At 49.1% G+C, this 16,410-nt stretch overlaps 1 protein-coding gene across 3 annotated transcripts in view; it reads right to left on the minus strand.

Moving 5' to 3' along the window:
- The window catches only part of spega (striated muscle enriched protein kinase a), a 536,975-nt gene that overhangs the window by 113,930 nt on the left and 406,635 nt on the right, over positions 1-16,410 (minus strand). For all 3 annotated transcript variants that reach the window (XM_085986741.1, XM_085986740.1, XM_085986742.1), the window contains one exon: positions 15,348-15,500. In XM_085986741.1, coding sequence (XP_085842867.1) covers positions 15,348-15,500 — 153 coding nt within the window. The remainder of the gene's footprint in view (positions 1-15,347; positions 15,501-16,410) is intronic.

Raw genomic sequence — 16,410 nt, forward strand, 5'->3', positions numbered from 1 at the left:
ATACAGTCAGTAACACAGGGTGCTGGGGGAGAGGGGTTACTGAGTGACAGTGTGAGGGAGCTGGATCAACATCAGTAGAGATACAGTCAGTAACACAGGGCGCTGGGGGAGAGGGGTTAATGAGTGACAGTGTGAGGGAGCTGGATCAACATCAGTCGAGATACAGTCAGTAACACAGGGCGCTGGGGGAGAGGGGTTACTGAGTGACAGTGTGAGGGAGCTGGATTAACATCAGTAGAGATACAGTCAGTAACACAGGGCGCTGGTGGAGAGGGGTTACTGAGTGGCAGTGTGAGGGAGCTGGATCAACATCAGTAGAGATACAGTCAGTAACACAGGGCGCTGGGGGAGAGGGGTTACTGAGTGACAGTGTGAGGGAGCTGGATTAACATCAGTAGAGATACCGTCAGTAACACAGGGTGTTGGGGAGAAGGGTTACTGAGTGACAGTGTGAGGGAGCTGGATTAACATCAGTAGAGATACAGTCAGTAACACAGGGCGCTGGGGGAGAGGGGTTACTGAGTGACAGTGTGAGGGAGCTGGATCAACATCAGTAGAGATACAGTCAGTAACACAGGGCGCTGGGGGAGAGGGGTTACTGAGTGACAGTGTGAGGGAGCTGGATTAACATCAGTAGAGATACAGTCAGTAACACAGGGCGCTGGGGGGAGAGGGGTTACTGAGTGACAGTGTGAGGGAGCTGGATTAACATCAGTAGAGATGCAGTCAGTAACACAGGGCGCTGGGGGGAGAGGGGTTACTGAGTGACAGTGTGAGGGAGCTGGATCAACATCAGTAGAGATACAGTCAGTGACACAGGGCACTGGGAGAGAGGGGTTACTGAGTGACAGTGTGAGGGAGCTGGATTAACATCAGTCGAGATACAGTCAGCAACACGGTGCTGGGAGAGAGGGGTTACTGAGTGACAGTGTGAGGGAGTTGGATTAACAACAGTAGAGATACAGTCAGTAACACAGGGCGCTGGGGGGAGAGAGGATACTGAGTGACAGTGTGAGGGAGCTGGATTAACAACAGTAGAGTTACAGTCAGTGACACAGGGCGCTGGGAGAGAGGGGTTACTGAGTGACAGCGTGAGGGAGCTGGATTAACATCAGTAGAGATACAGTCAGCAAAACAGGGCGCTGGGAGAGAGGGGTTACTGAGTGACAGTGTGAGGGAGCTGGATTAACATCAGTAGAGATACAGTCAGTAACACAGGGCGCTGGGGGGAGAGAGGATACTGAGTGACAGTGTGAGGGATCTGGATTAACATCAGTAGAGATACAGTTAGTGACACAGGGCGCTGGGGGAGAGGGGTTACTGAGTGACAGTGTGAGGGAGCTGGGTTAACATCAGTAGAGATACAGTCAGTAACACAGGGCGCTGGGGAGAGAGGGGTTACTGAGTGACAGTGTGAGGGAGCTGGATTAAAATCAGTAGAGATACAGTCAGTAACACAGGGCGCTGGGGTGAGAGGGGTTACTGAGTGACAGTGTGAGGGAGCTGGATCAACATCAGTAGAGATACAGTCAGTGACACAGGGCGCTGGGAGAGAGGGGTTACTGAGTGGCAGTGTGAGGGAGCTGGATTAACATCAGTAGAGATACAGTCAGTAACACAGGGCGCTGGGGGGAGAGGGGTTACTGAGTGACAGTGTGAGGGAGCTGGATTAACATCAGTAGAGATACAGTCAGTAACACAGGGTGCTGGGGGAGAGGGGTTCCTGAGTGACAGTGTGATGGAGCTGGATTACCATCAGTAGAGATACAGTCAGTAACACAGGGTGCTGGGGGAGAGGGGTTACTGAGTGACAGTGTGAGGGAGCTGGATCAACATCAGTAGAGATACAGTCAGTAACACAGGGCGCTGGGGGAGAGGGGTTAATGAGTGACAGTGTGAGGGAGCTGGATCAACATCAGTCGAGATACAGTCAGTAACACAGGGCGCTGGGGGAGAGGGGTTACTGAGTGACAGTGTGAGGGAGCTGGATTAACATCAGTAGAGATACAGTCAGTAACACAGGGCGCTGGGGGAGAGGGGTTACTGAGTGGCAGTGTGAGGGAGCTGGATCAACATCAGTAGAGATACAGTCAGTAACACAGGGCGCTGGGGGAGAGGGGTTACTGAGTGACAGTGTGAGGGAGCTGGATTAACATCAGTAGAGATACCGTCAGTAACACAGGGTGTTGGGGAGAAGGGTTACTGAGTGACAGTGTGAGGGAGCTGGATTAACATCAGTAGAGATACAGTCAGTAACACAGGGCGCTGGGGGAGAGGGGTTACTGAGTGACAGTGTGAGGGAGCTGGATCAACATCAGTAGAGATACAGTCAGTAACACAGGGCGCTGGGGGAGAGGGGTTACTGAGTGACAGTGTGAGGGAGCTGGATTAACATCAGTAGAGATACAGTCAGTAACACAGGGCGCTGGGGGGAGAGGGGTTACTGAGTGACAGTGTGAGGGAGCTGGATTAACATCAGTAGAGATGCAGTCAGTAACACAGGGCGCTGGGGGGAGAGGGGTTACTGAGTGACAGTGTGAGGGAGCTGGATCAACATCAGTAGAGATACAGTCAGTGACACAGGGCGCTGGGAGAGAGGGGTTACTGAGTGACAGTGTGAGGGAGCTGGATTAACATCAGTAGAGATACAGTCAGTAACACAGGGCGCTGGGGGGAGAGGGGTTACTGAGTGACAGTGTGAGGGAGCTGGATCAAGATCAGTAGAGATACAGTCAGTGACACAGGGCGCTGGGAGAGAGGGGTTACTGAGTGACAGTGTGAGGGAGCTGGATTAACATCAGTAGAGATACAGTCAGTAACACAGGGCGCTGGGGGGAGAGGGGTTACTGAGTGACAGTGTGAGGGAGTTGGATTAACATCAGTAGAGATACAGTCAGTAACACAGGGCGCTGGGGGGAGAAGGGTTACTGAGTGACAGTGTGAGGGAGCTGGATTAACATCAGTAGAGATACAGTCAGTAACACAGGGCGCTGGGGGAGAGGGGTTAATGAGTGACAGTGTGAGGGAGCTGGATCAACATCAGTCGAGATACAGTCAGTAACACAGGGCGCTGGGGGAGAGGGGTTACTGAGTGACAGTGTGAGGGAGCTGGATTAACATCAGTAGAGATACAGTCAGTAACACAGGGCGCTGGGGGAGAGGGGTTACTGAGTGGCAGTGTGAGGGAGCTGGATTAACATCAGTAGAGATACCGTCAGTAACACAGGGTGTTGGGGAGAAGGGTTACTGAGTGACAGTGTGAGGGAGCTGGATTAACATCAGTAGAGATACAGTCAGTAACACAGGGCGCTGGGGGAGAGGGGTTACTGAGTGACAGTGTGAGGGAGCTGGATTAACATCAGTAGAGATACAGTCAGTCACACAGACCGCTGGGGGAGAGGGGTTACTGAGTGACAGTGTGAGGGTGTTGGATTAACATCAGTTGAGATACAGTCAGTAACACAGGGCGCTGGGGGGAGAGAGGATACTGAGTGACAGTGTGAGGGAGCTGGATTAACATCAGTAGAGATACAGTCAGTGACACAGGGCACTGGGGGAGAGGGGTTACTGAGTGACAGTGTGAGGGAGCTGGATTAACATCAGTAGAGATACAGTCAGTAACACAGGGCGCTGGGGGGAGAGGGGTTACTGAGTGACAGCGTGAGGGAGCTGGATTAACATCAGTAGAGATACAGTCAGTAACACAGGGCGCTGGGGGGAGAGGGGTTACTGAGTGACAGTGTGAGGGAGCTGGATCAACATCAGTAGAGATACAGTCAGTGACACAGGGCGCTGGGAGAGAGGGGTTACTGAGTGACAGTGTGAGGGAGCTGGATTAACATCAGTAGAGATACAGTCAGTAACACAGGGCGCTGGGGGGAGAGGGGTTACTGAGTGACAGTGTGAGGGAGCTGGATTAACATCAGTAGAGATACAGTCAGTAACACAGGGCGCTGGGGGGAGAAGGGTTACTGAGTGACAGTGTGAGGGAGCTGGATTAACATCAGTAGAGATACAGTCAGTAACACAGGGTGCTGGGGGAGAGGGGTTACTGAGTGACAGTGTGAGGGAGCTGGATGAACATCAGTAGAGATACAGTCAGTAACACAGGGCATTGGGGGGAGAGGGGTTACTGAGTGACAGTGTGAGGGAGCTGGATTAACATCAGTAGAGATACAATCAGTGACACAGGGTGCTGGGAGAGAGGGGTTACTGAGTGACAGTGTGAGGGAGCTGGATCAACATCAGTAGAGATACAGTCAGTAACACAGGGCGCTGGGGGAGAGGGGTTACTGAGTGACAGTGTGAGGGAGCTGGATCAACATCAGTAGAGATACAGTCAGTGACACAGGGCGCTGGGGGAGAGGGGTTACTGAGTGACAGTGTGAGGGAGCTGGATCAACATCAGTAGAGATACAGTCAGTGACACAGGGTGTTGGGGAGAAGGGTTACTGAGTGACAGTGCAAGGGAGCTGGATTAACATCAGTAGAGATACAGTCAGTAACACAGGGCGCTGGGGGAGAGGGGTTACTGAGTGACTGTGTGAGGGAGCTGGATTAACATCAGTAGAGATACAGTCAGTAACACAGGGCGCTGGGGGAGTGGGGTTACTGAGTGACAGTGTGAGGGAGCTGGATTAACATCAGTAGAGATACAGTCAGTGACACAGGGCGCTGGGGGGAGAAGGGTTGCTGAGTGACAGTGTGAGGGAGCTGGATTAACATCAGTAGAGATACAGTCAGTGACACAGGGCGCTGGGGGAGAGGGGTTACTGAGTGACAGTGTGAGGGAGCTGGATTAACATCAGTAGAGATACAGTCAGTGACACAGGGCGCTGGGGGGAGAAGGGTTGCTGAGTGACAGTGTGAGGGAGTTGGATTAACATCAGTAGAGATACAGTCAGTGACACAGGGCGCTGGGGGAGTGGGGTTGCTGAGTGACAGTGTGAGGGAGCTGGATTAACATCAGTAGAGATACAGTCAGTGACACAGGGTGCTGGGGAGAGAGGGGTTACTGAGTGACAGTGTGAGGGAGCTGGATTAACATCAGTAGAGATACAGTCAGTGACACAGGGTGCTGGGGGGAGAGGGGTTACTGAGTGACAGTGTGAGGGAGTTGGATTAACATCAGTAGAGATACAGTCAGTGACACAGGGCGCTGGGGGAGAGGGGTTACTGAGTGACAGTGTGAGGGAGCTGGATTAACATCAGTAGAGATACAGTCAGTACCATAAGAACATAAGAAATAAGAGCAGGAGACGGCCAGTTGACCCCTCGAGCCTGCTCCACCATTCAATTAGATCATGGCTGATCATCAACCTCAACTCCACTTTCCCGCCTGATTCCCATATCCCTTGATTCCCTAGAGTCCAAAAATCTATCGATCTCTGTCTTGAATATATTCAATGACTGAGCCTCCACAGCCCTCTGGGGCAGAGAATTCCAAAGATTCACCGCCCTCTGAGTGAAGAAATTCTTCCTCATCTCAGTTCTAAATGGCCGACCCCTTATCCTGAGACTGTGACCCCTGGTTCTGGACACTCCAGCCAGGGGAAACAACCTCTCAGCATCTACCCTGTCAATCCCCCTCAGAATCTTGTATGTTTCAATGAGATCACCTCTCATTCTTCTAAACTCCAGAGAGTATAGGCCCATTCTACACAATCTCTCCTCATAGGACAGCCCTCTCATCCCAGGAATCAATCTGGTGAACGTTTGTTGCACCGCCTCCACGGCAAGTATATCCTTCCTTAGATAAGGAGACCAAAACTGTGCCCAGTACTCCAGGTGTGGTCTCACCAAGGCCCTGTACAATTGTAGCAAGACTTCCTCACTCTTATACTCCAACCCCCTTGCAATAAAGGCCAACATGCCATTTGCCTTCCTTATTGCTTGCTGTCCCTGCACGCTAGCTTTCTGTGTTTCTTGCACGAGGACACCCAAATCTCTCTGAACACCAACATTTGAAAGTTTCTCACCATTTACAAAATATTCTGTTTTTCTATTCTTCCTACCAAAGTGAATAACCTCACATTTCCCTACATTATACTCCATCTGCCACCTTACTGCCCACTCACTTAGTCTATCTCTATCCCTTTGCAGACTCTTTGGGGGCAAAATTGGGTCGTGCCCCCTTTGGGGCGCTAACTTCGCCGGGGTTCTACTTTTAGCGGCCTGAAAAAGTTAGCGTCCCCGCGCCCGAAATTCACTGGTAGCACCCCAAGAGGGAGGCGGGGCCCTACTGGAAGCACCCCGCCTCCCACTTGGGGCACCACGAGTGAATATCGCGGCACTACGTGCAGCAGCGCCATGCGCTGTGGCACGTCCCGCCGCGGTGCTGCAAGCCTTCCTCCCCTTATTAAAGTGGAGCGGCCTAGCGCAGCACAACCCGGGACCCAGCTGGGCCACCAGGGATCAGAGTGCCAGCAAAAGAGCCCGACACTCATGAGAGGTGCCGGGCTCATGGAGCGCAGCCGGCACTCTTTGGTGGGGGGGCTGCACAGGGGGTCGGGGACGGCAACGGGGGCAGGTGCTGACGGGCGGCCAGCAACAAAAATGGCCGCCCGGCACCCCCCCGTTTATTTGCGCTGCCCCGGCCGCATGTAGGTCCCCTTGACCCTGTCGGTCATGGTGTCCGCGGTAAGTCAGGGGGTGCTACCGAAGCTGGCGGCCGGGGCACTGCGCACGGTGAAGATGTCATCGCCAGAGGCGCAGCGCCGCGGGTGCTAACGGTTACCGCCACCGCTAACCTGCCGCTGAATTTTGCAGGAGGCGTTAGCGGTGCCGCGCCCGTGCGCTAATTGATTTGCGCCCTGTTAGCACTAATGGGAGACGCAAATCAACGGAATTTTTCCCCCTTTGTGTCCTCCTCACAGCTTACTGTCCCACCTAGCTTTGTATCATCAGCAAACTTGGATACATTACACTCGGTCCCTTCATCTAGGTCATTAATATAGATTGTAAATAGCTGAGGCCCCAACACTGATCCTTGCGGCACCCCACTAGTTACAGCCTGCCAACCTGAAAAGACCCGTTTATCCCTACTCTCTGTTTTCTGTCCGTTAACCAATCCTCTATCCATGCTACTATATTACCCCCAACCCCATGAGCCCTAATCTTGTGTAATAACCTTTTATGGTACCTTATCGAATGCCTTTTGAAAATCCAAATATACTACATCCACTGGTTCCCCTTTATCTACCCTGCTAGTTACATCCTCAAAAAACTCTAATAAATTTGTCAAACACGATTTCCCTTTCATAAAACCATGTTGACTCTGCCTAATCATGTTATGATTTTCTAAGTTCCCTGATACCACTTCCTTAACAATGGATTCCAGCATTTTCCCGACGACTGATGTCAGGCTAACTGGCCTGTAGTTCCCTGTTTTTTCTCGCCCTCCTTTCTGAATAGCGGTGTTACATTTGTGACCTTCCAATCCGCTGGGACCTCTCCAGAATATAGGGAATTTTGGAGGATGAAAACTATCTCTTCAGCCACCTCTTTTAGAACCCTAGGATGTAGGCCGTCAGGTCCAGGGGATTTGTTGGCTTTTAGTCCCATTAGTTTCTCTAATACTTTTTCTCTACTTATATTAATTACGTTAAGTTCCTCGCTCTCATTAGACCCTTGGTTCCCCACCATTTTTAGTATGTTTTTTGTGTCTTCTACTGTGAAGACAAATACAAAATATTTGTTTAACATTTCTGCCATTTCCTTATTCCCCATAATAATTTCTTCTGTCTCAGCCTCTAAGGGACCAACGTTTACTTTTGCTACTCTTTTCCTTTTTACATACTTGTAGAAGCTATTACAATCTGCTTTTATATTTCTTGCTAGTTTTCTCTCATATTCTATTTTTTCCCTTTTAATCAATTTTTTGGTCATCCTTTGCTGGTTTCTGAAACTCTTCCAATCCTCAGGCTTACTATTATTCTTTGCAACATTATAAGCTTCTTCTTTCAATCAAATGCTATCCTTAACTTCTTTAGTTAGCCACGGTTGGATCACTTTTCCCGTGGAGTTTTTGTTTCTCAATGGAATGTATTTTTGTTGAGAATTATGAAATATTTCTTTAAATGCTAGCCACTGTTTATCTACTGCCATACCTTTTAATCTATTTTTCCAATCTACCTTAGCCAACTCGTCCCTCATACCTATGTAATTGGCTTTATTTAAGTTTAAGACTCTAGTTTCAGATTTAGGCAAGTCACTCTCAAAATGAATGTGAAATTCTATCATATTATGATCACTCTGCCCCAGAGGATCCTTTACTATGAGATTGCTAATTAACCCGGTCTCATTAATAAGGGAAAGCAGTCACTGGTGGGCATAGTCTATAGGCCCCCTAACAGTAGCTACACTGTTGGACAGAGTATAAATCAAGAAATAATGGAGGCTTGTAAGAAAGGTACAGCAGTAATCATGGGCAATTTTAATCTTCATATTGATTGGACAAATCAAATTGGCCAAGGTAGCCTCGAGGAAGAGTTCTTAGGGTGTATCCGGGATGATTTCCTAGAACAATTTGTTGTGGAACCAACCAGGGAGCAAGCTATCTTAGACCTGGTACTGTGTAATGAGACAGGATTAATAAATGATCTCATAGTAAAGGATCCTCTAGGAAAGAGTGATCATAGCATGATTGAATTTCAAATTCAATTGGAGGGTGAGAAAGTTGGGTCTCAAACCAGTGTCCTGATCTTAAATAAAGGCAATTATAAAGGTATGAAGGCAGAGTTGGCTAAAGTGGATTGGAAAATAGATTAAAGGGTAAGATGGTTGATAAGCAATGGCAAACATTTAAGGAGATATTTCATAACTCTCAACAAAAATATATTCCAGAAGGAAAGACTTTAAGAGAAGGGAGCACCAGCCGTGGCTAACTAAGGAAGTAAAGGATGGTATCAAATTGAAAACAAAGGCATACAATGTTGCCAAGATTAGTGGAAGGCCAGAGGATTGGGAAATTTTTTAAAAACAGCAAAGGACGACTAAAAAAAATAAAGAGAGAGAAGATGGATTATGAGAGTAAACTAGCAAGAAATATAAAAACAGATAGTAAGAGCTTCTACAGGTATATAAAAAGGAAGAGAGTAGCTAAAGTAAACATTGGTCCCTCAGAGGATGAGACTGGGGAATTAATAATGGAGAATGGGAAAAAATGGCAGAGGCTCTGAACAAATATTTTGTATCTGTCTTCATGGTAGAAGACACTAAAACCATCCCAATAATGGATAATCAAGGGGCTATTGGGGTGGGGGGGGGAACTTAAAACAATCACTATCACTAGAGAAAAAATATTCGGTAAAATAATGGGACTAATGTGGACAAGTCCCCTGGACCTGATGGTCTGCATCCTAGGGTCTTAAAAGAATTGGATGCATTGGTTGCAATCTACCAAAATTCCCTGGGTTCTGGAGAGGTCCCAGCAGATTGGAAAACTGCAAATGTAACGCTCCTATTTAAGAAGGGAGGGAGACAGAAAGCAAGAAACTATAGAGCAGTTAGCCTAACATCTGTCATTAGGAAAATGCTGGAATCCATTATTAAGCAGTAGCAGGGCATTTGGAAAATCATAATGCAGTCAAGCAGAGTCAGCATGGTTTTATGAAAGGGAAATCATGTTTGACAAATTTGCTGGAGTTCTTTGAGAATGTAACAAGCAGGATGGATAAAGGTGAGCCAGTGGATGTGGTGTATTTGGACTTCCAGAAGGCATTCGATAAGGTGCCACATAAAAGGTTACTGCATAAGATAAGAGCTCACGGGGTTGGGGGTAATATATTAGCATGGATAGAGGATTGGCTAACTAACAGAAAACAGAGAGTCGGGATAAATGGGTCATTTTCCGGTTGGCAAACGGTAACTAGTGGGGTGCCACAGGGATCAGTGCTGGGCCTCAACTATTTACAATCTATATTAATGACTTGGATGAAGGGAATGAGTGTACTGTAGCCAAATTTGCTGATGATACAAAGATAGGTGGGAAAGCAAGTTGTGAAGAGGACACAAAGGGCAGGATTTTCATTGGGCCGTGGAGGCGGGATTGGAGGCATGTGGGGGTGTTAAAATCCCGAAATCGGGGGGCACGAACCCATCCCGCCCCCAACCCACCTCCATGCCAGTTTCAAAGGAGGCGGGTACCCGCCCCGCACTGGGACCCGCCTCCCCGAGGCGGGAAGGGGATTAGTGCCAATTAACTGCCTGTTAACAGGTAGTTAACAGGCAGTTTTTAGCCTAATCCTTATTTTTAATGTTGAAGTGTGGGATTCCCGACGGCTCCAAACCACGCCAAGTTAGAGGAGGCGGACTGTCGGGATGAAGGGCTTGGAGGGGTTGAGATGTCCGGTGTTCAGGTGAGTGATGGGTGCATGAGTGCAAAGGTAAGTGTGTTTGGTGTGTGTAAAGTGTTTAAAGAAGTTTTACATACCTTTACAGCCTTCCTTCCTTCAGGTCTCGGGAGTCCCTCATCTCACCGGCACAGAAAGCAGAATGGCTGTGAGCTGTCAAAAATTGCAGCATTCAGCTTTCTGTTCCGGGGAGATCTCTAAATCATCCTGAGAGGAAGGGATTAACTTAGAGTACAGATTGTCAGTGTTTGACAGCTTCAAACAGCTGTCAAACGCTGATATTTCATCTGTCAAAAGGTCTTGACAGATGAAATATCAATCTGTGACGTCACCTGTTGCTGGGTGGCCCTTAATTGGCCTGCTGAGCCCGCTGGGTGGGCTCAACAAGGTCAATCAAGTCAAAATCGCGTGGGTTGGCTAGAACTCGATGGAGGCGGGACTACAACCCCGAAAGTTGTAGTCCCGCCTCCTACCCGATTCCTCAATGAAAATCCAGCCTAAAGGATCTGCAAAGGGACATAGACAGGCTAGGTGAGCGGGCAAACATTTGGCAGATGGAGTATAATGTGGGGAAGTGTGAGCTTATCCACTTTGGTAAGAAAAATAAAAAAGCAAATTATTATTTAAATGGAGAGACACTACAAAATGCTGCGGTACAGAGGGATCTGGGGGTCCTTGTGCATGAAACACAAAATGTTAGCATGCAGGTACAGCAAGTAATCAGGAAGGCAAATGGAATGTTGGCCTTTAATGCAAGGGGGTTGGAGTATAAAAGCAGGGAAGTCCTGCTACAACTGTACAGGGTATTGGTGAGACCACACCTGGAGTACTGTGTACAGTTTTGGTCTCCTTATTTAAGGAGGGATATACTTACATTGGAGGCAGTGCAGAGACGATTCACGAGGTTGATTCCTGAGATGAAGGGGTTGACTTATGAGGAAATGTTGAGCAGGTTGGGCCTATACTCATTGGAGTTTAGAAGAATGAGAGATGATCTTATTAAAACATATAAGGGGAAAAATTCAGTTGGTTGCGCCTCCCGTTAGCGCCTTAAGAGGGCGCTAACGGGACGCAAACCAACTAGCGCCCGGGCGCGGCACTGCCCACGCCTCCCACAAAATTCAGCGGGAGGTTAGTGGTGGCGCTAACTGGTAGCGTCCTGCGGCGCTGCGGTGCTGGTGATGACATCATTGGTGTGCGCAGCGCCCCGCTCACGCCCTGGCCACGATCTTCGGGAGCGCCCCCTGACTTACCGCTGGATGCTATGTCCGACGGGGTCAGGGGGGCGTACCTGTGGCCGGGGAGGCGCAATTTAAAGGTGAGGTGCGGGGTGGCCATTTTTGTTGCTGGCCGCCTGCTGGCTGCACTCCAAGAGCCCGGCACTTCTCTTGGGTGCCGGGCTCTTTTGCCTGCACTCCCGAACCCCGGGGGCCCAGCTGGGCCCCAGGTTGCGCTGCACAAGGCCCCTCCCCTTTAAGAAGGGGAGGAAGGCCTGCAATACTGCGGCGCGACGTGCCGCAGCGTGTGGCGCTCTGGCACATAACGCTGCAATATTGACTCACAGCGCCCCAAGAGGGATGCGGAGCGCTTCCAATAGCGCCCCGCTTCCCTCTTGGGGCACAACCACTCAATTTCTGGCGCGGGGACGCTAATTTTTCTGGGGCGCTACTCAATTTTTAGCCCACAAGATACTGAGGGGGCTCGACAAGGTAGATGCAGAGAAGATGTTTCCCCTCATGGGGGAATCTAGAACTAGGGGGCATAGTTTCAGAATAAGGGGTCGCCCATTTAAAACTGAGATGAGGAGGGATTTCTTCTCAGAGGGTCGTAAATCTGTGGATTTTGCTGCCCCAGAGAGCTGTGGAGGCGGAGTCATTGAATATATTTAACGTAGGGATAGACAGATTTTTGAACAATAAGGGAGTGAAGGGTTATGGGGAGCTGAGCCCAAGATCAGATCAGCCATGATCTCATTAAATAGCGGAGCAGGCTCGAGGGGCCAAATGGCCGACTCCTGCTCCTATTTCTTATGTTCTTATTACACAATAAAAGATCTAAAATTGCCTGTTCCCTGGTTGGTTCCATGACATATTGTTCTAGGAAACTGTCCCAAATGCATTCCATGAACTCGTCCTCCAGACTACCTTTGCCAATTTGATTTGTCCAGTCTATATGAAGATTAAAGTCCCCCAAGATTATTGCATTACCTTTGTTACCACAGGGCGCTGGGGATGGGGATTGCTGAGTGACAGTGTGAGGGAGCTGGATTAACATCAGTAGAGATACAGTCAGTAAAACAGGGCGCTGGGGGAGAGGGGTTACTAAGTGACAGTGTGAGGGAGCTGGATTAACATCAGTAGAGATACAGTCAGTAACACAGGGCGCTGGGGGAGAGGTTACTGAGTGACAGTGTGAGGGAGCTGGATTAAAATCAGTAGAGATACAGTCAGTAACACAGGGCGCTGAGGGAGAGGGGTTACTGAGTGACAGTGTGAGGGAGTTGGATTAACATCAGTAGAGATACAGTCAGTAACACCTTGTGCTGGGGGAGAGGTGTTACTGAGTGACAGTGTGAGGGAGCTGGATTAACATCAGTAGAGATACAGTCAGTAACACAGGGCGCTGGGGGAGAGGGGTTACTGAGTGACAGTGTGAGGGAGCTGGATTAACATTAGTAGAGATACAGTCAGTAACACAGGGCGCTGGGGGAGAGGGGTTACTGAGTGACAGTGTGAGGGAGCTGAATTAACATTAGTAGAGATACAGTCAGTAACAGGGCGCTGGGGGAGAGGGGTTACTGAGTGACAGTGTGAGGGAGCTGGATTAACATTAGTAGAGATACTGTGTGTACATGTGTGAGAGAGAGAGAGAGAGCAAGTGTGTTCCCTCACACTCGCTAATTGCACCCCATGACCGTGTGACACCCCCAACAAGTTTGTAAAATTTGTGATAATTCTTTGTAACCATTTAGTCTTCAAGCCCCACTCCAAAGAGTTGAGCACGAAAATCTAGGCTGACATTCCCAGTGTCCTATGGAGAGAGTGCTGCATTGCTGGAGGTGCCATCTTTCGGATGAGATGTTAAACTGAGGTCCCGTCTGCTCTCTCAGATGGATGCAAAAGATCCCATGGCACTATTTTGAAGAGGGGGGCCATTCTCCCTGGTGTCCTGGGGCCAATATTTATCCCTCAACCAACATCTCTAAAAACCAGATTATCTGGTCATTATCACATCGCTGTTTGTGGGAGCTTGCTGTGCGCAAATTGGCAGCCATGTTTCCTACATTACAACAGTGACTACGCTTCAAAAAGTACTTCATTGGCTGTCAAGCGTTATGGGACGTCCTGAGGTGGTGAAAGGCGCTATAGAAATGCAAGTCTTTCTTTCTTGTGCTGGATGTGCCGTTAACGAGCCAGTCTGCGTATATCCTTGATCTCTGAGCACATCTGGCAGTATCGGGATTCCACTCTCTCCCCGCCCGCCCGCCCGCCTGCACACTGGAGAGGGTTTGTGTCACTGTTGGATCTGGTCTCCCTAGGTGATGGTTGAGGGTACGACCACAATCAATGATATTCCGAGCGAGGAGTAGGGGCAAAGCTGTCCGCAGCAGTCCGTGTGGTGAAGGTACTCCCACAGTGCTGTTAGGTAGCGAGTTCCTTCCCTAACGCACTGTCTCAGGGAGTCGTTGAGGCGACTAGCATAGATGCATTTAAGGGAAGGACATGAGGGAGAAAGTAATTGAAGGATATGTTGATGGGGGTGAGATGAAGAGGGGTGGGAGGAGGCTCGTGTGGAGCATAAACACCGGCACGGACCAGTTGGGCCGAATGGCCTGTTTCTGCGCTGTAAATTCGATCTAATTCTATGTAATATTTTTTGGTTACCAACAGGGGGCAGAAACGAGCGCAATGGGACCTGGAAGTCCAACACGAGCCTCGGCCGCTGGTTATTCAGGACCGTGATTCCAGGAATTCAACATCCAGGAATGTTCTGGGACCTTCCGATTTAAAAAAGACAACAATGGTGGGAGGAGGGGGGGGGGGGGAGAAAGAGTGAGAGTGGGACGAGGAGGTGACACGATTTTGAATTTCCTCTGAATTTCTGTCGCAACTCTGCCGTAACTTCTTTGGATACGTGGCGCGTAAATCTCTGTCACACTTCTGACGAAGTTACGACAGTAAAGAGTCCAATGGTATTCAGGGCTGTAGGCTGCAACACACTCAACAACAACTTACATTTATATAGCGCCTTTAACGTACAAAATGTCTCAAGGCGCTTCACAGGAGCGTTATCAAACAAGGTGTGACATCGAGCTACAGAAGGAGATATTAGGACAGGTCAAAGAGGTAGGTTTAAAGGAGCGTCTTAAAGGAGGAGAGAGGTAGAGAGGTTTAGGGAGGGAATTCCAGAGCTTAGGGCTTTGGCAGCTGAAGGCACGGCCGCCAATGGTGGAGCGATTATAATCAGGGATGCTCAAGAGGCCAGAACTGGAGGAGCGCAGAGATCTCGGGGGGTTGTGGGGCTGGATTGATTACAGAGATAGGGAGGGACAAGGCCATGGAGGGATTTGAAAACAAGGATGAGAATTTTGAAATCGAGGCGTTGCCGGACTGGGAGCCAATGTAGGTCAGCGAGCACAGGGGTGATGGGTGAACGGGACTTGGTCTGAGTTAGGACACGGGCAGCAGAGTTTTGGATGAGCTCAAGTTTACGGAGGGCGGACAATGGGAGGCCGGCCAGGAGTGCGTTGGAATAGTCAAGTTTAGAGGTAACAAAGGCCTGGATGAGGGTTTCAGCAGCAGATGAGCTGAGGCAGGGGCGGAGATGTTACGGAGGTGGGAGTAGGCGGTCCTGGTGATGGAGAGGTTTATGGGGTCAGAAGTTCATCTCAGGGTCAAATAGGATGGCGAGGTTGCGAATAGTTTGGTTCTTCGAGAGCGCTCCGGCGTATCGCCGTCTGACCGGGCGCCGCACGGTTCATGCCCTCACGCTTACTGCTTGTCCTCCACCAGGAGCTTGATGACGAATCCCTTTGATTCCCGGCTCAGGTTCGCGAACATCTTCTCCTCGAAAGCCACATCGTAATTTTGCACGTTGAGTAACGTCGACTTGTCATTCTCGCCGAAGAATGGGGAAATCCCAGTCAGACTGCCGAGGGGAAAAGCAGAAAAACGCAGACAATCAGTCAGAATCCGTGCCAAACACTGAATCATAGAATGATACAGCACAGCAGGAGGCCATTCGGCCCATTGTGCCTGTGCCGGCTCTTTGAAAGAGCTCTCCAATTGAAGGGATAATTACAGTCCTAGCCCTTTTGGGCTATCCCAGATCAGGCATATTCCCCAGAAGTTCACCCTCAACTTAAGTTAGAGATAGCCGAATTCCATAAGATGCTTAAATGGGTCTAAAGGTTCAGGCTATCTCTCCCTAAAGGAAAGGAACGACTAAAGATGTTACCGTCCTCCAGATAGTACTTTTAATAAGTTGAACTAAACTGTAACCTTCAGGATATTATAAGGGTCTGGAATACCCCCCAGAATTCTGCAACTCCTTACAAAAGAGTGTACAGAATTTGTGGGTTCGCGAGTCTATACAGAATTACTCTGAGACTATTCTAAAAATATTGGGGGAAAATTCAGTTGGTTGCGCCTCCCGTTAGCACCTTAAGAGGGCGCTAATGGAATGCAAACCAACTGGTGCCTGGGCGCGGCACTGCCCACTGCCCATGCCTTTTAGCGCCCCGGCGAAGTTAGCGCCCTCAATTTTTAGCCCATATAGTTTTATTTAAGAGCTGACATTCAGTTAACATCTGTTGAATCAATCGCAACATTAACAATTCAAAATACAATTAGCTTACATTCCTTATTTCTCAGAGATCCTTATTTTCAAATCTTTACTTCGTTACATTTCTTATTTCTTACTTATTTCTAAATCCAGAACATCCACCAAAATCAATCTGACTTCCCGAGACTCATAGTTAAAGACTTACAGAGATGCCTCTGAAGAATTGAGAAACGCTTTGCCCGTTCAGCATGTTCTGACTTTCTGTTAAAAATGT

This window comes from Somniosus microcephalus, chromosome 4 (assembly GCF_052327205.1).
Source record: "Somniosus microcephalus isolate GS21.2 chromosome 4, FLI_Smic_1.0, whole genome shotgun sequence".
NCBI lineage: Eukaryota > Metazoa > Chordata > Chondrichthyes > Squaliformes > Somniosidae > Somniosus > Somniosus microcephalus.